Source organism: Wyeomyia smithii, chromosome 3 (assembly GCF_029784165.1).
Source record: "Wyeomyia smithii strain HCP4-BCI-WySm-NY-G18 chromosome 3, ASM2978416v1, whole genome shotgun sequence".
Classification (NCBI taxonomy): Eukaryota; Metazoa; Arthropoda; class Insecta; order Diptera; family Culicidae; genus Wyeomyia; species Wyeomyia smithii.
The window spans coordinates 183,729,461-183,752,707 of NC_073696.1; the positions used below are offsets into that span (position 1 = coordinate 183,729,461).

The 23,247-nt window shown below is 39.3% G+C and overlaps 1 protein-coding gene across 2 annotated transcripts; it reads left to right on the forward strand.

Annotated features, from left to right (window-relative positions):
* Positions 1-658: 658 nt before the first annotated feature.
* LOC129731794 (alpha-tocopherol transfer protein-like) lies at positions 659-21,690 on the forward strand. Of its 2 annotated transcripts, none has more exons than XM_055692102.1 (5): positions 659-835; positions 18,405-18,707; positions 19,594-19,785; positions 19,886-20,306; positions 21,267-21,690. In XM_055692102.1, the coding sequence occupies exons 2-5, from the start codon at positions 18,616-18,618 to the stop codon at positions 21,453-21,455; spliced, it is 894 nt and encodes a 297-aa protein (XP_055548077.1). In that variant the 5' UTR covers positions 659-835; positions 18,405-18,615; the 3' UTR covers positions 21,456-21,690. The 2 variants fall into 2 exon arrangements, with proteins under 2 accessions (XP_055548077.1, XP_055548078.1); XM_055692103.1 differs by lacking the exon at positions 659-835 and adding an exon at positions 856-1,345.
* Positions 21,691-23,247: the final 1,557 nt, after the last annotated feature.

A 23,247-nucleotide genomic window follows, 5' to 3' on the forward strand; every position in this document is an offset into this window, starting at 1 on the left:
TAAATACTGTCGTTGAAACAATTTGGCACTTTTGGAAAGTGGAATTTTAAAAACAACGCTGATGATGATGATAATGTACAGCGTTTACAATGCAAAATTATCACTAATGGCTTTGTTTTAATGCAAGTAATCATTCTTAAATTGTTATAATTGATTTTATTGTTCCATGCAGAATATTGCGATGGCATTCGTTATTTGTAATTAAATACTTCAAGAGTTATCTAAATTGATAATGACGACGAAAAAAACTGTACAAAAGTACAAACAGAACTACTCGTTTCATTTCACGTGCATGTTCAACAACTTGATATAAAGCTTTCCAGAAATTGGTCTGTTGAAATTAGGCGACGAGAGGTACGAACTGTACAAAAACATTATATTAAAAAAAAAGCCAAGGGAGGGTGAACGTAACATTAAGATGCTTATGTCACAATCCTTAACGACGAACATACACATCAGGTAAACCCAAACAAAGACTTCGGTCTCTCTGTAGATGATGAATAAAATTGCAAAAAAATGAGAGTTAACATGTAAAGTGTAAAGCATTGCTGAACTGAAGCCGCCGCGGTGGCGCGAGAGCGAGAAGTAAACGTGCGCGTACTGCTTATTTTCCATGTTTTTGCACTTGAATCGTAGATTTCTCGTCTAAGGCTGCGCCGTACCACAAAGCATGGTCGCAGTCTCTACGCGTCAGTCGGTTGGCCAACACTTGGCTCTTGGACATTTGAGCAGCGCGCGCGGTGACTTTGGCATACTTGGCATACTCCTCAATTTTTGAGATTTCAATGAGAGCCAGTTCTGCTTTTGGAGGTGCAATTACCAGTTTATGTAATCGGTAGGCGTCCAGTGTGTTGGGTTGGGGATGGTTTGTGTAACTCAATTTCTGTAGCCAATTTTATGTTGATCCAGTTACTGCATATAATAACTAGAAAGTATGAACAGTGGATATTTCTCTCGAATGTAGGATAGATCTGATTGCTGCGGATGGTCGATATCGGTGCTTTTTTTGTTGGTGACTGTGCATGAAGTTGAGTGTAACACAGAAAGTGCTAAAGTTTATTACAAGTTTTAGTAGCTGCAACAATTAAAGCAAATGTCGTGCTGGTATTTCGAGCGGTTTGTGCAGTTGTTTTACAGCGAAAATTACGAATTTTAAGTGAAAACATTTACCCCATCGACCGCAGCTGTTGTGGGTCCACAGTGCTGAAAGATAATATTTTTGCTCGTCTACAAAGCTTGAAGCATGCAGCACGGATGCAATTTCAAGTTTTGCAGCGATAAAAAAAATGAATGCAAGGAAGGGAGTCATCGGCCAGCAATCGGTGCTGCACGTTTGCAGAGAAAAGTGAGTGCAGTAGAGGGGGGTACCGGACTAGAAGAGAAATCATGTGATGGAGCGCTTAAGTGAAATGCATTTCGCGTGCAATTTGCCGTTATACCACAATCGTAGTTGTTATTTTCTGCCAACGCTATTTTCTCGCCACCATCCAGCACGTCCGGCAGCAGCGGAAGGGGAAGGAAAATGCGGAGACTCAATTTTAAAGTTTTCTCCTCAAGATCATGACAGCACGGCTTTGCAGAAAAAAAACTTATTGTCGAGGCTGGGATTTGTATTTACTTTTTTCATAATCAATTTTATCCGGTAAGGTGGTTTAGAAACATTTTTTTGTCGATAAACAAGCACATTCCAGATTAATAAAGTTTGAGCAGCTATGCAGAGAGACTTGTATATTAATTTATTCGAGCTTGTTGTACGACAACCGTGGAAACTTAAATGTCAATCGTGGGAAATTATTTTTTTGTTAATGTTTTGTCCCAGCTATGAACAGGTATCTAAGAGCCACTTTTCTATCATTGTTGTTCTCTATTTGTAGTTAAATTTACCTGAACCTGACCTTAGTACAAGTAGTGGTAGTATAGTTGAAAAGCTTTTATAGCCATTTGATTAATTCTTACTAATATGGATAAACGAGTGGCATGTCTGTCATAACTTTTCTGGTTAGTTCAGTCATATTCCTTTTACATTTGCGACTGGGTGCCTCTAACCATTTTCGCTATTCATCCGTTTGAATTCGTTTTATGCGTAAAAAATCGTCACATAGTCTTCCATAACTAGGGAAAATGGCGTAAAAATATTAAACAGTATCCTTGTTACACTCATTTCGAATTTATGTAATCTTTCAACATTTTGTTGCAACTTCATCACTTTTAAATACTGATTTCTACCAAATTAGCTGTGCGCTCAAAAAACTGCTGATTTTTGCACGAGATAAAAAAGGACGGAAATATTTTTGCTTATGTCATCACACACATTGTGACAATAGCATATGATAGTCCGCGTAGGTGCAAACAGCCTTCAAAATCTCTTTCAACTTCGTAGTCGCGAATAGCATGGCATTGTTGTAGGATCAAAAATATCATGAGAAAAAAGCGTAATTTATAAATAATTTAAATTGGAAGCCTATCGCTATATACTACATGTTTTTGAAAAATCATCGGAACACGTTTATTTTCTTATATAATGAAAGGACCCAAAAATGTATTTCTCGAAGGAATGTTTACAAAAAAAAATAATTTTTTTGTTTGTGAAATATCCGCAATAGCTGCAAATTCTAACGATGAAGCAACCATCTTTTTCTTATATATTAGTACCTCAAATTAAAGAAAAGTTACTACGTTTTACCCCTTTTCTCTCAAATCATCTCCACTTCAGAAACTGTCGGTGATAGATGTCTGATAGATGTTCTAACCATATACAATTCAAAATATTAGATTACAATAAAATTTCATAGGGTTTATTTAATAGGGAGAACAATTTCATGAAAATCGGTCCAGCCATCTGTGAGAAAATCGAGTGAGATTAAAAAGATGCACATACAAACACACACACACACACACACACACACACACACGCACTCACATACAAACACACACACACACACACACACACACACACACACACACACACACACACAGAAAATGCTCAGGTCGTCGAACTGAGTCGAGTGATATATATTCGGCCCTTTGGAGCATTTTGAAACCTTCGGTTTTGCCATTGATTGCTATACCTTTCTAGGAAAAAGGCAAAAACAATTTTCGGTACATTTATTTTTCAAGTTTTTTTTTTCAGAAGTTTTGTCAGTTTTCGGCTGAAAACTATTTCGAATGCATTCGTTGGTTGACGAAGATCTACGTCACAACCCAAAGGAATGAGTTTTTTGTCTGTTTCTCGCTTCTGATACAGACAAATGTCTTCTTCTTTCTCATCTGTATATATCTCATCTATTTATTCCTGGAATTATTGTTTTATGCTGATGAACTTTTCCGTTTTCTTTTACTCCATAGTATGTTCTTCAAAAAGAACAATGCTATCGACAGTTGTGAATAAAAGTTAGCAGTGCTGTAGGTTTTACGACTCTTTTTCGTGATACCTCGAACACGTGATGACACGAACCTCATGAACCTATCTTTTAATGTAACCCCGTATGTTTAGATGAATTTACAATGATAAAATGCGAAAAATTGCATTTTTTCTCGAGAATATAGCAGTGTGCTTCGAATTATAGCTGAACTCCCGGCACATTGAAATCCACATCAGCAATACGACCAGGGCCGGCGGTTGATTTGGGTGCTATGGGTAGTTGTACCCACCCGGAAAATATCCATGTGGGTACTTACCCACTCGGTATTTCTGGGAAAAAATAACAATTCTAATAGTTTCCACGTTCGAAATTTAAAATATACGTGTGCATGAGTGACGGTAAGAATTTCTCTAAACAAAATTCGTAGATCTGGCTACTCTGATCGCGAGTGATGCATTTGTATAGAGGCGTTGTCGCATCTATTTTCCTCCCCGATTCTTTACTATCCACTCGGGGAAAAAGTGTGACGCCGGCCCTGAATACGACCAATAAGCTCCTTGCCTCCTAGCTGCGATCAGGAGGACAACATGTACTACCCACGGTGTCTCTGGTAGAAGATACTTATTCGAAAAAAATTAGTATCGCTCTTATACTCATCATTCGAAAGCTTTAGGTGTTCCCTATAATATGCTACTAAAATTGAAATGTTCTATCGGCGGGTCCAGAACAATTTTTTTTTCAGACATTTTTTTGTAATTGAAAACCTGGTGGAATGGGAACTATGTATACTTTTCATAGGATTTAGGTGCTGGGGGCCCGATCAGATAGTGTTGAAACCTTCAAGTTTTGTTTTTCCATATAATAAAACTATATTTGGCATGATCTAAGATTTTTTGAATTTTTTTTTTGATTTTTTTTTTATAAATCAACTCAAGAGCTTTTATTGGACGTGTTCAAAAAGTGCACCGTTTAAAAAAAATCGATTTTCTCATAACAAGGTTAAGGCCATCATTTGAACCTGTTGCACAAGGAGCGCAACTCCATTTTGTAACTACATTTAAAATGCTGACTATAGCAGGCTATAGCTCTATAAAGTCCCAGTTGGTCTCGAGGTACGATGCTTGTCTTGCAAGCCAGTCCTCGTATGTTCCAATTCCGGTTGGGAACGACCGTTGAAATCAATCACATCTTAAATTTTTGTTATTGATACTCGCTTTGCATTATTTTCACACAATATCAGAAGCGAATTGGTTTAAAAAATTGACCTCCAAAAAATCTCGGGTCTCACAGCTTCGGGTTCGGGTTTCCCAAAAATAAAATTTTCGGGTTCGGGTTTGATCGAAAAAAAAGTTTCGGGTTCGGGCTTCAACCGAAAAAAAATCGGGTACTGGTCGGGTACAAGTTTGAAAAAAGCCAAACCCGACCATCTCTAGTAGCCAGTACTTCGAACATTCTTAATGGTACAATAAGCATACCAAATCGCAGAAAAATCGATGCGTTCTACTCATAGTTACAGTAACATTATGATTTTAGTTGCACCTGGACATTAGAGTTTAGAATGAAATACAGGTCGGAGACCTTTTTTGTGTTTTGCTCGTCACCTTTCAGCGAAGCGTTAAATTATTTCAACTAATTTTTTTGAGAAAAGAGGCCCCACGAAAATTTTTTTCCCGAGCCCCCAACACCTGAATCCAGCACTGCATTTCACCCCACTAACTCCTTTCCCAAAAAACTTATATGTACAAATTATTTCATGGATGAACAAACCCTGGAAATTTGTATGGAAACATGTGTGAACATGTTTGAAACATGTATGATGAATGAAATTTTCACGGCGCATTTTTTAATAACATAAATGAAAGCTCTTGAATCGCTTTATAAAACGTATAGCTTAGATACAGGGTCCAGTTTTGTTGACAAGCAAAAAAGAGCTGTAATAATCACCATTTATTGAAGAAAAGTGCAAATATCCTATAACGAAACCACGACAGCAACTCTTAACAACCGACATTTTATATTTTTTATAGGATAGAATTACCATGTCGAATTTTGAAGAAATTTATCAAATCAATCATCAATCAATTTGATTTCATTCAACTCGAATGCTTCATAGACGGCGATATCGTTTATTTTCTTTAAGATTTGACTAGATAAAATGTAATATTATTATATTCCCGTTTCGTTGTATGTATGGACAATCAAAAGATATTTTTATTGTGAGCTTTAAATTACACCATTGGGCATCTACTTGCCTGTTGATATATACACAAATAAATAAAATAATTTGAAGAGTTATCCATTTACATCGTGAAAAGCTGCTTAATACTTTTCTAGAGGTTCAAAACAAAAAAATGTAAAATTGAAACATTTGAGGTAATGGTAGTAAGCAAAGCCTGGTGCTTCATTCCGATTCGGAACTTGACCTTTTGTTTACTATACACAGACTTCGTAGCCAACCGTTAAGTGTACAGGACAATTGCGGGGTTAGCGCTACGATTCTACTGACGCTGTAGACATTTCTTGATTTGTTATTTGGCATGGAAAGGTCGTATGATGAGTATCGACAATTAGAAGTTTGTGCATCTTTTTTGTTTTACTGTAGTCGATTCCGGTGAACCGACTGGTAAGTATGTTTTTAATTTAACCTACTATCAGCTGCAGGCCGTTTCTGATAAGCTATCTCCAATTTCATCAAAAGTTGATAGCTCTATCTCTAGGAACAAAGTTTAGCTATAAAAAAAGTCTTATTTTTATCTTCAAAGTAGTTCAACTGACTTAGCGCATTTTTCATGATTCTTCAAAACCCAGCAATAAAAATTTCGCTACGAACTCAAAAAGTATAAGACGAGATTTCTCATGTCGTCTATGTTCGAGTTTTCTACAGCATAAGTGTTTCTTTAAAAAAATCAATAAATTCGAGCATCGTACGGCACGATTCATATGCTTATGCCTTCCTCTAAAAGAAAAGCGTGCAATTTCGCTTCTTTCAAAGTTTTAAATAGAGCCACGAGTAGAAGTGTCACGTAAATTAATATTCGGTTGAGTTGATTTTTTGCAGAGAGTCTTTTTCCACAGTAATAAAGTGATTTGAAGAACATTTTTCTCTCATAATATTTTTAGTTCTCCATAGTGTGATTGCCGAAAACCAGATACAGTTTCTCAGCATAAAACTTTTCATTGAAATTAAAAACGCTGATGATGTAAACATTTTGCGTAACGAGATAAAATATTTTTATATTTGTTGTAAAAAAAGTCTTCTTCAGCTAAACGTAAAAAAATGTAGTTCGATGGCTTTTGGCAGAAAAAGAAACATACCAAGCATTATTATTTCCTTAGGAGATCAGGTAGTAGAGAAATGTGAACGAGTTAGGTACTTAGGAGTCATACTCGACTCAAAATTAACATTCACTGATCATTACAATACAATTATCAATAAGGCTAGTAACATGCTCAGTTTTAGAAAACGTTTCTGCTATAATTTCCAAGATCCATACACAATAAAAACACTTTATAATTCCTATGTCAGGTCACTTTTAGAATTCTGTAGCATTGTATGGTCTCCGTTTTCTGCAACACATGTAGACAGAATGGAATCAGTACAAAAACAATTCCTGTTATATGCACTTCTTAATCTACGATGGACGTCATTTCCCCTACCATCATATGACGAACGCTGCAGACTTATTGACATCCAATCATTAAAAGCCCGTCGGGAATTCGCAAAGATGTCATTTGTTAACGATATCGTATCTCAGCGTGTCGATTCACCCGAAATATTATCAAAACTCAATTTTTATGTACCTTCTAGAAATTTACGAACTCGGACTTTGTTTTCTTTGAATCTTCAACGAAACAATTATGCTAAAAACGGGCCTATTAATCGAATGATGCTAGTGTATAACCAACACTGTGAAGCAATTGACTTTTCTATGTCGAGAACTAAATTAAAACAATATTTCAATTCAACGCGCAATTTAAATCGATAGAATGCATTCATTGTAATAATCCGTCAAGTAAAGAAACCATTATTCAGCAACGGCGGGAAAGATTTGATCGCGTTCAAATTAGGCCTGAGCTGATTTATTTTATTGAGGACTAGGTTTAAAACATGATATATATATACATTGGAATCAATGAGTGCATTCGATTTTCTCTGTAACGATTTCAGAAAAGATATTAACTTAAAAAAAAATGCTTCAGAACCTAAGATTCCAGTACTTTGCCTTTCAGGTTATGACATTTCTGCCAACCAAGGAACAATCTGTTCATGTGAGTTCCTTTTTTCAAGAGTTTAATTTGTGGTTTGAACTCATGCGATATTTTTTTTCTAAATTTGTAAATAAATATACAAATGAAATAATTTCCCAATTTTTTTTAAATTCTAAACCAAATATTAGGCGGAGAGAATATGTATTTTAATATGACAAATGTCTACCAATCGGAAATGGCAAATATCCCAGAAAATATTATCATTTTTTTTTCATTGTAGGATGAGTTCACTGTATGAGATAGTTTTGAGATTCATTATTTACGCAAGTTAATCATAATAAATTTTTGGGCTACGGCTAAAAAAATTTATTTTGGAGGAATCCATGCCAAATGATCTGGAAATACACAGAAATTTAATCCACCATTTCTACTTGAATGGAACACGTATTTGGTTTAGCAAACTCAGTATTTTTTACTGTTGAGGGAATTTTTTAGACTCAAGAGTAATTCTCTGAAAAATTATGCTGTATTATTCAAAGTATCATAGCTAGGAAACCGATAGTCATATAGAACAATTTTTCTGGGAACGCATTGTTATAAAGTTTACAGAAAAAAATAAATACTGAGAAAATTATCGCTATCAGTAAAAAAATGAAAAAAAATTAACACTAAATTTTGAGTCTAATAATTAGTTGAATTTTCGAAACTCGTGGAACATGAAACTTCGAAACTTCGTGAAAACCCGAAGTTATAACAAAACTTTTGGTAAAAATACTAGTATGGAGAAATGTGAAACGTTTTTTAGGATAGTTGCTTTCAATGAACGGTTTATAATGATGAGCTTCCTAAATATGTGCGTTTTGAAGTTATTGCGGATGTTAAATTGAAATGTAACAGAGTTAAATTTCCCCTTAGTTTTTACATTGAAACTTGAAGTCATTCCACAACTTTTAGTAGAAAGTTCAGGGTGCAGAAATGTACTTTACATTTTAATGCTATGTTTCAGAACATTTTTGTCAATTTCGACCTAATAGAAATACTCATGTTTCAATAATGTAATATGATTCAAAAAGTTTTATTTCAAATCATAGCATGGTTTCATTTAGAATTGTTCAAGGGGTCAAACTTTTAATGCACCGCGATTTAGGTCGCAAAAGATTCCGCAAAATAATCTGGTACGTGACTCCTAAAATTCAACACAGTCAATATAATGGTTGAACGTGATAAAAAGCCTGGTAAGGAAGGCTCTTCACCGTTTAGGTGGATAAGGGAGGGTTTTTTTTTATCTTCAGTTCACTTCGCGTAAAGCTAGTCCATCGCGTGGTATGAGTGGTAAAGCGTTGTGGTGATCAATATTGGATCCAAAAGAGCGCAAAATTTGCTTCGACATTGAATGAAACACGCTATCGCCTACGGTAGAGCAGCGCTGAAAGCCCGATACCCCGACCGGTGCAGTGCATGCAAGTTGGATTGAAGTTTTTCGCTCGCTTAGAAGCAGAGAGAAAGACGGTCATTTCATCTGGATCCAAGCCAAATATCTGAAGAAAGAGAAGCGTGTGCGGTGATGAGTTATGTCCGGCAGCTAAAATACCACCGCTACAAACATGAATGTCTTCTTTTAGGCTAACGATCGCTTGAAAGCTATTCCTTCCGTGAATTTCCAACATCATCGTTCAAACAATGACTGGACGTTTACCGATGCTCGGTACATTTAGTGACAATAATACAACTACGTTTTGGTTCCAAACTCAAAAACGCTTGCGTGTTGTCGGCTTTACCTCGATGAACAAGTTTTGTTTACATCTGCAAGCATCATCTAGGGTATACCGAGAAATGCACATTCAGAGTTAAAATGTTACACTTATTTTTATAGTATATGTATGTAACCCAAACTTATCACGATGACGTTTTTGTTATGACGATCAACATTACTGCTATTTGGTATAAACTCTTTGATTAGCGTTATGGTTTCTTATCATTTACTGATAAGTGAATACCTCTGTTATGATTTTCTTTTTATTGCTGAATCATGATTTCAATACCATTAGGCGTTTATAGAAGTAAGGGAAATAATTTTTGGAAATGGAATTTCAGATCAATTAAACGAGAGACTTCGGCTCATTCTGTGCAGTACAATGATTCTCGTAAGGCATCTAAATCATACAACCACCTTCACACGTAACAGTTATGACCCTTGTTCGTGACATTTTCTTAGATCTCAAGGTCGACAGGTCGTGTGAGTTGCAATTGTTAAGAATGACACTGCACAAATCTAAATCATTATATTACACGGCATTACAGACAATCTCCACGTCGCTTGTTATTACTTGTAGAAACTCTGATATGACAGAACATAAGGATTATTACGTCTGTATCCGATTTAATCAGCCCGATGGGGCGCAAAACAATATGCTTTTACCGCAGCCATTAAATCGTTCCCGTAGACATATGGTTGCCAGAGAGTTAATTTGACCGTTAATAGCAGGCGACCGTTGGTTTTACGATCTCTGCAATTTACGCAATGATCACTCTATCAATTTCTTGAAATACGAGATCGGGAAAAAGTCAATTTGACTATGCAGGTATTGTTTGAGAAGATTACAATATTCTCTTTGGACTAGCTATAAACGATAATTTCGGCCTAGCTATCAAAGTTTAGAGAAAATGTTCACATTCCAACTTGAACGTTTTTTCACATGAATGATCTAGCACATAAATGATTCATCGATATTAACTTATAAAAAGAATGTATTCTCATAAGCCTAGCCTGGAATAACTTAAAATTAAATTAAATTTTAAATTTTTCATTAGGTTTTAAAGTTATTTTCAGTGCCATTCCAATTGCATAATATTGTCACCTTTCAAATGGTGCTTGCTTGCCTAGAGCCGAAGAGAATCGTGCAGTGCTGTTAGCATTTTTTTTTCACGGCTAGGTTTTCAAAAGGTCTTAGGTAGAAATGATATTGATGATCACAGATATGTTCAAAGCCAGAACGGTAATTTTATTCGGTGTGATGTCCTCGACAAAGTTGCAGATAGAAATTTTGTTTCTTTCCGAAAAAAATACATACCTACATGTAATTTAAATTTTTTAGGAAAATTTTTGATTTCAATGAAACTTTGCACACGTTTTTGACTTAACAAACTGAGTATTTTTTTGCGGTTGGAGGAATTTTTAAGACTCAAGATTAATTCTCAAAAGGGCACATTCCTTTTGGAATAGATTTTGTTCGAAGCATTGTAGCTCAGAAACCATTAGTTGTACAAAAACACTGCCTGAGGACGAATCGGGGGGAACAAATTATTTACTTTTGCGACGACAGATCGACGTATCGATCAAGTGCCGAATTCAGAATACGTCGTCATGTCACTTGGTCTTGGGCTGCTATCATCCAGTCGCCTGTAACACCAAGTACGAGGGTATCCTCGTCGACAGCACACATCCAACTAGTGCCGGCCCCTGTAGGGATTCCTGCTAAATTCAATTTTTGCTGATCGTTCCTCCAACATTCTAGCTACATGCATAGCCCACTGTAACCTGCCGTGTTTTATCCGCTTGACTATATTCGTCGAATTGCATACATGGTACACTTCATGGTTCATGCGTCTGCGCCAAACGGCTCGCCGATCCGCCTATTTCCGTGTTCATGCTTTATTGCCATAGAGAGCCGCCGGGAGGATCAGTGTTTTGTAGAGTGCTTATAGATTTGTACGGCTGCGGGATCTCAGTTGGTTTCGCAATCCGTAGAAGGCCCTGTTTGCGGCTGCTATCCTCCTCTTTATCTCACGGCTAACCCCATTCTCGAATGTTTTAATGTACTAAGGTAAATAAATTTGTCAGTTACTTCAAATGATTCCCGTTTTAGCAGAGTTTATGACAAGCTCAATTCTAGCAGCTTCCCTCTTGAATGGTCCATAGGCCTCTTCCGCCGCTCTACGTTTAATACCAATGATGTCGTTACCGTCCGCAAAACCTAGGAGCATGAAGGAGACTTCGTCATGATGGTGCCGCTTCTCTGCACGCCAGCCCTCCGTATAATGCGATATTGAACAATAAGTTTGACAGCTCGCCACTCTGCTCCAAACTCACCGGCTTCCCTGACTCTTGATATAGAACCATCAAGAGTGGCACGAATCAGTCTAATTGGTTTTGTTGGTAAACCATGCACGCGCATTATCTGCAATAACTCAGTTCATTAACTGAGTCGTACGTTGCCTTGAAGTTTATGAACAGATGGTGAGTCTGCAAGTAGAACTCTCAAATTTTATCGAGGATTTGTCGCAAGTTAAACATTTGGCCGTGGTGAAGCGTGCCTCTCGAAAACCACATTGGTATTCACCAACAAAGGTTTCCTGCAACGGCCTTGGTCGATGAAACAGGATGCGGGAGAGAATTTTGTACATGGTATTGACAAGAGTTATGCTCCGATATTTACTACAAACCAGACGGTGGCCTTTTTTGTAGATATGAGGCCTTCCAACCAGTACCAGGACAATTCTTCATCAACCCACGATTTCAGCATAATCTGATGAACGGCATGTTACAGCTGTTCACTCCCGACTTTGTAAAGCTCGTCGGGAATGCCGTCTTTTCCAGTTGCCTTGCAGTTCATCAGCTTTATAACTGCTTTTTTCACTTCGTCCATGGTTGGTGGGTTCACAGTTTGTTCACCATTCTCAATATGAATTCTGCTCCTTTCTCTCGCCCTTCAACAGTACACTAAAATGTTGTTGTCATTAATGCCTGGCCATCATTGATTTATCGGTAATTAGGTTACCCTCCCTGTCGTTACACATTCAGTTCCTGATTCCGTTAAGCTTATTGTAGAAGCTCCTCGCATTGTGCCTGGAGAATCAGCCCTCCGCCTCCGCAAGAACATTCTTCCAATGCTGACGTTTCTTTCGGCCATGGAGCTATTTTGCAGCGGCTCTTGCTGTTCGATCTCTTCCCGTGCCCTGACGTGTCACAGTTGCAGCTAGCATGTAAACTCTGGTTTGGCTCTTCTCATCCGTCGCTCACTGGCACTCAGCATCATACCACTCGTTGGGCGTCGTTGTCGTAACTCTACCTAATATTTCTCGCTCTATTTTGCTGATCGTACTGTGGATATATCTCGCTTGTTCGTTCAGGTCCCCTTCAACTTGCTTATCGATGTGCTCATCATTTTTCTGTGAGTATATTGCAACCATTTGATAATAGCTGGACGTTTAACCGTATCTTCCTCGTTGTCCTCGACGTTGGATCTTTGATACCGCAAGATAATGATCCGATTCAACGTTTGGTCTTCTGTCCTTACGTCTGTAAAGTGCCGTCCATCAATAAGAACATGATCGACCTGAAAGCAGGCCAGCCCATTTGGGTGCATCCAGGTGTGTCTACGAATATCCCGGTGTGCAAAATGAGTGCTACCGAGATCCATGCCTCTGGCTGCAGTAAAATAAACAAGCCTCAGGCCATTACCTTTCTCTACCTATAACGGGGCGGGAGAAATCCCCCTGCCCGACCTGCGCATTTGCATCTCCGCTGACGATCTTGATGTCGTGTCCTGGGCACTCACTGTACGTTTTCTCGAGGAGATCATGGTACTTCTTCTTTTCTTCATCGGATTTATCATTAGTCAGTGCGAACACATTGATAAGGTTATAATTGAAGAATTAACCCTCAGGCCAAACAATGACCGTATATGCGTGTTGAAGATTGTGGGGACGTCCACATACCACGTGGACAGCTTGAGGGGGGGGGGGTTGTGGAATGTCCACGGTCCTTACAAAAAAAAAAATAGAATTTATATGGGCATTTGCCCACGGGGGGTGGGGGGTTGTAATAAACGTTTAAAATCAATCCTCCATCCTTGTTTGGCCTTCTTTTAATGAGACGTTTCATTTGTTTTCCAATCAGCTCGAAGGCGACTCTTCTTTTTGCTTTCACGCCACCACTATAGTATATGTGGCACTTCAATGAAGTGCCTACTGGATCTACTACCCGGAATTCACGTCCTTCGGCTCCTTCCACGTCCACGATTCATGTCCGTAGAGCACCACCGGGAGGATCAGAGTCCTATAGAGCGCAAATTTCGTACGGATCTGTAGGCTACGGGACCTAAGCTGCCGTTCCAATCATAGCACACTGGGACAACTATGCTTGGAACGGCAGTAAGCTGGCTACGCAATCCGTAATAAGCCGTATTCGCCGCCGCAATCCGCCTCTTCACCTCGTTGTCACACGTCACGAGAGTACCAAGATAAACAAATTCGTCGACCTCTTCGAAAGTATTCCCATCCATCTCCACCGCAGCACAAACACCCGTAGAACTACCACGTTCTCTGCCAGCCACCATGTACTTCGTTTTGGCAGTGTTTATGGTGAGTCCAATTCTCGCAGCTTCCCTTTTAAGAGCCGTAAAGGCCTCCTCAAGTGCTCTACGGTTAACACCAATTATATCAATGTCGTCCGCAAAGCCCAGAAGCATGTGACACTTAGTGATGATGGTGCCGCTCCTCTGCACACTTGCCCCTTGTATTGCACCTTCCAAAGCTAGCAGTTTAATTAGTTTTGTTGGGAAACCATGTTCTAGCATTATTCGCCAAAGCTCGTTGCGTTTCACTGTGTCGTACACCGCCATAAGGTCTATGAACAGATGATGCGTTTGTAAGTTGTGTTCTCGAAACTTGTCGAGAATCTGTCTCAAGGTAACGTCTGGTCCGTTGTAGATCGCCCCACTCAAAACCCGAATTGGTATTCTCCAACAAAGGCTTCCTGCAATGGCCTCAATCGCTGGAACAGTAAGCGGAATTGAGGAGGGTTATGCCTCTATAACTACTACAGTCGAGCCTATGTCCCTTCTTGTATATAGGGCATATGAGTCCGTCCAACCAGTCCGTAGGTAGTTGTTCCTCAGACCATACCCTTAGGATAATCTGGTGAATTGCCCTACACAGCCGCTCGCTCCCAACTTTGGAAAGTTCGGCCGGAAAGCCGTCCTTCCCAGTGGCTTTGTGGTTCTTTGGCTCTTTGCAAGCATTCTTCACTTCGTCCAATGCTGGTGGGTCCACAGCTTGCCCATCCTCCCCAATTTCTATCCTGTTCCCCTCGACGACAATCCTACCTTCCTCACCGTTCAACACCACTTCAAAATGTTGCTTCCAATGCCTGGCCACCTGCGATTTATCGGTAACTAGGTTCCCCTTCCTGTCATTGCACATGGCAGGTACTGACACGGTTCGGTTCCTGATTCCGTTGATCGTTCTATAAAAGGCCCTCGTGTCGTGCCTGGTGAAGCAATTCTCCGCCTCCGCGAGGACGCGATCGTAGTGCTCGCGTTTCTTACGGCAATGAAGCCTCTTTTCGGCAGCTCTTGCTTCCAGGTATTTCTCTTGCATCTGACGCGTTACACGATTAGCTGCTACTAAAGTGTTGGCGTAGGCTCGATTCTTCTCCTCCGTCATCTCTAGGCACTCAGCATCGAACCACCCACTACGCATGGTTCCCGTTGTCATGCCTATCACTTCTCGCGCTGTTTCGCTGACCGCATCATGGATGGGCTTCCACTGCTCGTTCAGGTCCACTCCAGCTGGTTCACCAATCCGTCTATCAACTTTCCGAGTATACTCTGCAGCAACTCCCTCCGCTGATAACCTTTGGATGTCCAGACGTATCTTCCTCGCCGATCTCGATTTAAATACGTTGGACAACCGGGCGCGAATCTTGCCTACCACGAGATAGTGATCCGAGTCGATGTTTGGCCCTAGAAAGGATCGCACATCTATGACGTCTGAAAAGTGTCGGCCGTCGATCAGCATGTGGACGATCTGGGAGCAGGCCGAATATTCAGACGTGCAAAATGGGTACTACAGATGGCCATTCCCATGGCCGCGGCGAAGTTCACTAACCTCAATCCGTTGTCGTTGGTGGTAGAGTGAAGCCTTTCCCTACCAATAACGGGACGAAAGAACTCCTCTCGTCCGACTTGTGCGTTCGTATCTCCGATGACGATCTTTATATCGTGCTGTGGGCACTCTCCATACGTTTTCTCAAGGAGCTCATAGAACGCCTCCTTTACGTCATCGGTTTTATCGGTTGTCGGCGCGTACTTGTTGATAAGGCTGTAATTAAAGAATTTGCCCTTGATCCTCAATACGCATAGACGGTTATTGACAGGCCTCCACGTAATAACACGCTTAATTTTGTTTCCAAGTAGCACGAAACCGACGCCCCGTTCTGCTCTATCGCCGTCACTGTAGTAGACGTGATACTTGAAAGAACATCCGTTGTCAAATCGCCTCTTAAATCAGCTTTCGCCGGAACAATTTTGCTCTCTCTTCAAATTCAAATAAATGTAAACAATCGTTGAATATCGCACTCATCGAGTGTAGCGATGAGTTTTGGAGATAATCCGTTCTTATTATCGAGCGACGAAGAAAGCCGGTTCTGGATCTTAGACGCCTGCAGTTGGCAGCAAAAACAGCTCTTCGTCTTTTCTTCAACGTGGTAATCCCCAGCAATTTACAACGAGCTGCGCATGGAAGCAGATCGAACGGATTGAGCCACCTTAGATGTTTGAGGGCGTACCAAACGAAATTCCGCTGAATGCTTTCGATTCTTCGTATCCAAATTGCGTGATACGGTGACCAAATGACGGCGGGAGACTCCAAGGGAGACCGCACAAACGCAAAATAGAGTGATCGAAGGCATAGCGGGTCATCAAACTCCTGAGCGATTTCAAATAAAAAGCCGAGCTGTCGGTTAGCTTAAACTTTTTGAGAATTATGTCGTGGTCGATACGCTCAAAAGCGGCCTTCAAATGGGTACAAATTGCATCGACTCAGTTACCTCGGGGATTTCCGTCAAAACACAGAGAAGTAAACTCCATGAGATTTGTGTTAACTGATCTGCCAAACATAAATCCATGTTGCTGTGTAGAAATGTATCAGCGACAGAACTTTGAAACCAGTACAAAGGGACGTTATCCCTCGATAATTTTCAACTAACTGCTTTTCACCCTCATTGAACACCGGAAACATGATCAATTTTTTTCACTCTGAAGGACACCGAGCAGGCTGCATCGAAAGATTTAGAATTTCCATGAGAGGGGCTTAAGGTAGTGGCTTCCTCGTAATGGATCGCAGTTAGTGAAGGTGCACAAAGAGTACTACATACAAGTGGCTATTTGGGATATTTACCATCTTCAGTGTACAACAATTCAGTACCTGCCGCTTTGTAAGGATCGATTACGGCGCCGGTCACGTTCTTACGGTCCTTAAGGAAGGAAAGAAGGAAGTGTTACAACCGCTGTTGCCAAAAATCGAGTTTACCTCTGCATCTCGAACGACTATAACGAAAAAGGAAAATACTTTTTTATCACCGTGGTCAGTGACATATTTCTATACTTTTACCTTCCCCACTACACGCATATTTTCATAGACTCCACTGCTTCTTCTTTACCGGGCTTCGCTTAGTAACCCTGCAAAGTATCGACAATTATAACTGCCTGGAAAGGTATTCATTCAACTCTGTTCGAGCTTTTTCTCTGGAAATTAGTATGAGGGAAAGGTGAAGTAGGGGGATGGGAGGGAGCCTGAGAATAAACCCATGTACTCATGTCGCTCTGACACCGGTCTGATTCTACTAAGATTCGAACTCATGACCATTCGCTTGTCAAAGTGGACTTTGTATCCTTGAGACTACAAGTTCCCTAAGGCGGAACGACCACTTCTACGAACAAAAAACTACTCTTTCAAGTAAGACCACGCTCCCACTCATACTGCGCGCGATGTGACTGATAATTTTGAAGTATTGTACTACAAAACGGTTGCCCACCGAGTGTGACCATCGGTGTTTCAATAAATTTTATTTAGAAGTTTATACTTTATTTACTGTCAACACTACTCAGCATGCCGGTGCACTAATGAAACTGAAGAATGGAATAGTTTTTTTGTTGCATTAACATCACATTGTGCATTAAAAGCAAGTAATATAAAACATATATTACGCGACGGCTCAACCGATTGTCCTACCTAAATCGAGGAACTACCTTTCAATCTTCGTGCGCTTATTAGACACTCTCTCTTCCGCAGATCATGCCGATCTGCTTGAAGTTCACTCCTTCCCCGATAGCTGAAATATGCTCCCAGGATGATGACGGTAATTACAAAATGAAGTGAACGAAGTGCAGAAAAACTTTATTGACTCTTGCCCGGCCTGCGTCTGCTAAAAGTAAACTCGAACAGATAAAAAAAATCATTTACACTTCCGGCAATACGGCGAAGGAATAGTTTAGTAATTTGTAACGACTGTGTAGTGTACAACATCATTTGTAAACGCTGAAATCCGGATTCAGCATTACTTGGGTTTAAAATCTCCATCATCTTAACCATGGGGGACCGGTTGAGCATCAAGAAGGTCAAGCCGTGATGAATTATTGATCGATTTGTCCGCTGGATCCACTGTTTATTAACAGGTATACGAGTAAAATGACGGGACGGGGATTAGTAGAGAAAAAAGTATGTGTTGCGTATGTACAAGCGTGTATTTGCTTAAGGTAATTTTTTTCATTACGTTTTTGTTGGTGGTTATAAAGCTAGTGCAAAGAAGCCGCCGTACTATCTTCATCAATAATGCTTTATGCGTAACCGTGAATTGATGATTTAGGTAAAATCTGAACTAACACAAACGCCAGATGATTTTGTCTGAATCCGCAACATTCCACACAGTGTTGTTCAGTTTGTAATCAACAATTACGCTAGAAGGATACCTGAAACTATACAGTTGTAGAAACATTATACTGTAGGTTAGATTTGGCTCAAGGTTAACCTCCGTTTTTTTTTTCGTTGCAGATCTTTCTAGGAATTGCCTTGATGGCCGCTGTTGCTGGGTGAGAATGATCGATAGGCGAAATTCGACAGCTATCTTCACGACCTGAGTTCTCTATCCAGCGGCCAACTGTTTTTCCTCTCTTCGCTGCTAAACGAATAGCAGTATCAAATCAATGCACTTGTAAATAGCATCTAGTGTAGAGTAAAGCTTCAGCCAATAGAGTGTGCCAAAATGACGACCTTATCGCATCCTTATAAAGACTGTCCGGAGCCTAAAGAGGTTCCTTCACAATATACAAGCGATGTGGACGCGCTGTTTGAGTGGTAAGTTTACCCCAAAGTATGCAGAGTATGTGACATAATCTCAAGTGGCATATTTTAGTATCTCTTTTGTATGCTTCGAGCTATTGCCTTTATGTTCCAGAAGTGAAGAATGCGCACGATTGGAAAAAGTTTTATTGTTAGTTTGTGGCCTGGCGTGTAATGCTTTTAATACGGCAGCTACAAGCTCTCAATACAAGTTCTCAATGGAAATTTTTATATAGTTGAAAATAATTACGAAATCCAGAAGGGCGCTTGTAGTGATATGTCAAATTAGTCTTGCCTATTGATTCTTACGGCAAAAACTTGGTGACGTTAATAATGAAGTATTTGTTCCGAAATCATTAAAATAACTCCTAATGCAAGCTTTACACAGAGTCGTTTTTAAGTATAGTTTGGAATTTTTCGAAAAAAACTAAATTTACGTTGCCCAGCTATTGCACTGATGAGACTACACGATAAAGTTAATCTTCTTGCTTCGGGCAGAACATTTATTTCATACCGTTACGTGCCAGTTTTCTCAACTCGTATATGCAGATGGACAGCGTAAAATATTTTATACTCAATCTTATGATTTTAATGATAAGATTTCTCAAATATTGTTAGGAATATCAAAAACTAGTCCACTAGTGTTAATAGTCCAAATCTCAAGTTATATGCCACCTCGCAGTTTATGTTTTGAGTATGAAATTGAATATAGACATCGATACACAATTTCAATTCAAAGACTTAGGCTTATTTACTGTCAACATTACTCATCATGCCGATGCACTAATGAAACTAGATCCTAAGTAAACTACTCACAATGTTTATGCTTATAGATTCGATCGAGCATTAATATGGCATTTAAAATCCAATCAATCATTTATAATCTTATCACTCTTTGCAGGATCAAACAGCAGCCACGGTTTCCACAATACACCAGAAACCATGCCCATCTTTTTCTCCACGCGTGCCACTGGGATATGGAGAATGCCAAAAAGGCACTGCAGAAGTACGCACACATCCGTGCCACGGCACCGGATATTTTCGACAATCGGGACATTCTCTCGGGCGGAGTGCAGTTTGTGCTGAGCATGACGTAATAACCACCACCGCGTAAGCGGTCTCTTTTATTTATTTGTTTGCCCTAGGCATTACTGATACTTTTGGTTTATATCTATTTTGCCACCCCTCAACAGTCACATGGTATCGCTGCCGAAATTAACACCGGAAGGATATCGATTATTGTGCTACCGCTTGTCCGACTATGATCCATCAAGGATGAACTTTGGCGAGGCAGTGAAAACCTTCTGCATGTTTAACGATGTCCAGATCAGCAAGGACGGCCCAATCGAAGGTTATATTGTTGTTATGGATATGAAGGGCGTGCGGCTTGGTCATCTGGCCCGGGTACAATTCGGCCCGCTAAGAGTTTTCATGCACTACATACAGGACGCCCATCCGGTGCGGCTGAAAAAGATCTACATCGTGCACACGGCTTCGTTCATCAATCAGGTGATGGCACTGATAAAACCGCTAATAAAATCCGAACTACTAGGGTTGCTGCACTTCACCACCTCCGGTCCGTTGGATATTTTAAATGCTGATGTGCTCCCAAAGGTAAAATTCATTTCATTTTGCTCTCCCTCACAACCTCTTGTTTTTTTCTAATGAGAAAAGCAGTAAGTTTTGCTGTCATCATGAGTTGCAGAAACAAACAAATGGTACATTTCGCGTTTATTTATTTAAAAAAAATATGTATTCGCTGCTTGGAGCAGTACGGAGCAAAAGTTCGCTTCAACATTCCGGGAAATAAAACAAAAAAACCAGCCAACACTGTATACATTTTACACGTTATAACATAAGCTGATCCTTCAATACCTGTTTATTAGGGGTTAACACAGAAAAACCGTTACGCATTTTTGAAAAAAAAGCAAATCATAGTGAGAGCAATGTTTGCAGTAACCCCAAAAAATCGCATGTCGTTTCAACTGTTGAGTTTACTAAACACACAGTGTCAAACAAAACCTGCCTATAATTTTCACTACCTTACCAAAACATTAACCTCAGTCTTAGAGACAGCTTATCATCGAACGTGACACAACTTTTATATGGAAACTGCCATCAAAGCTGCAAATATTTTATTTACATTTTGTTGGCACTGATTTACTGGGTTTTGCTTGCGGTCAAAAATGCCAAGCCAAGCTGCGATCAAAACACGAATAAAAAATTCAATCCATGGTGCACATAACCGTTAACAGTCAGTTTATACCGTTCCTGTTTATAGGTTTCAAAAGTAGATATGCACACCTAGACTGTGAACCGTTTAAGGTTGTACAGAGTATTCGTTACTGTTTGGTATGCATGTAAACCGATACTTGAACAACGGATATCATGCAGTTCGTAAAATTTGCCTCTAGCTAACGTTCTTTTTCACACCTAGAGAACACAACTCAAAGAAAACGGCAGCAGAATAGCGATTGTAATGTGTTAGATTCCTAGATTAGAGCCGTTAGCATAAAACATTCGAAAACATCGTTTCTTTCAATAATCTATCAAATCTATTTTGCAACTTCACAGGATTATGGCGGCCCACTCGCTGAACTGGCAGTCATGCATGCGGAACAGAAAAAGGAAATCGAGCTCCATTATCGGGAATGGCTGATAGATACTGGCGCTCTGAAGGAGGTCCCTAAGGATAAGAGTAATGGCTCGTCCAGTTCCATAAAACCTCCAGTAAAAGGATTTCGCAGCTTAGAGATTGATTAAATCGGATCGGAATTGAATTCGAAACGACAAGACAGGAGAGGACATCGTGTTAGGAGTGTGTGATAAATAATGATTTTTTTGGTTGCGGAATATTCTAAAACATGTAGTCGTATAGTCGTGTCGTATTGTTATTGAAATTTGTGTATATTGAAATTATGATGATTATTTCAAAAATATAAAATGCATCATGCGAACGGGTCCAGTATTTAGTGTACTTGTTCTCCGGTGTTTTGAAGACATTTGTTTGGATTTGGAAATTCCGAAAATTAAGCGTTTCTGCTTTAAGAATCAGCGTTGTTTGGTAGAAACAAGGACACTAAAACATGAAACAACTTTACTTTTATGGCAAGCGTAGTAATATATACTGCTTCACTAATCATAAAAAAGAGTCTATTGTTTTTCTGATGACCCTCTATTACTTCTTGATCTAAACCATATTCACATCTATGCTCTAATTATCAATTCCTAACTAGAATTTGACCAGATGACATTTTCTGATTTTCGACGTAGGTCTACGTTTTACATTAGTAGGGTGGCATGTTGTGGAAAGTGTAACGAAAATTTGCCCTCTCAAAATTCGAGTTATGTCATTTCCCCAGTTTCACAATACGTGGGAATTATGTTCCATATGGTCGGTGTTAAGTCAGACCGGACCAAGTCGCAAAATTGGAAAAAAACCCATTACCCGTTAGTCAAAAAAGAATACTTTACCAGTAAATGAGGAAATTGTACATGGTCCACTCTGATTGAACACGTAAATGAGAAACGTTAGTCATTTGTGTGGGTGAAACAACATTCCACAATTTCAGAAAGAAGTTCAAGTTACAGTAGTAATACTGACTTAAAACTTGATGATTTTACCAATGAATTCTCAGGAGGTTGAAATAAGTGGTAAGTGTATGTTTGTTACTGTTTCATGCAAGCTAAATAGATTTATGCCCGTAATGAAATTACGAAGCTAAAGGCAACACAACCGATTGTCTGGAGAAGACCTTTCATATAATTACAAGAAAAAGCTGACTCCATTGACATTTGAGTGTGTAAAGCATGTTGTCAATATCTATTCAATATTATTTCCTAATCAATAATGGAAACCTGTGCCAACTTTTTATGAAGCTGTCCTTGGAGCACTACATCTAAACGTGACAGAAATTCCAGAACCAAAACACGAGGAAACCATCCAGTCCATTATCAATTCTACGGCAATTTTGGCCAAAGTTGCAGAGAAAGTGGATGATTACGAATAACTTAATTGAGTAAATTAACCATATTTTTGTTTCATTAAAACATTCCGCTTCTACCATTGATTTGTTGAAACAAACACAGTTTAAAGTTTATTCAAACTACTCTTAATAATTGTTGATTTGCAAAAGCTAAACAATGTAGATTAAAAACTTTTTGACTGTTCGACGATCAATGGACTAAAATTATTTGTTCAATAGTTCAGTCATAATGGAGCAAGTCATTAATGATTCTTCTTTGATTCAATCAGAGTGGACCAAGTACGTTTAATCAGTTACAGTTTTTGAGCTCACAGCACTCCCATTCTTCAATTGAGCCGTTGCGGAACAGAGTGGTCTATGTGCCATCGAGCAAATTTGTCAGGAGAAGCAATTTTCAGAAAATCTTTGAATAAAATTCTGTTTATCGGATTCTTTCAAACAAAATGTTTTAATATAAAGGTTATGAAGTGGTTTAACATGTGAATACATAAAATTACCATTTTTTTGGCGAAATAAGTGAATTTACCATACCAATGTACATAGACCACTCTGACTTCATATATATTTTA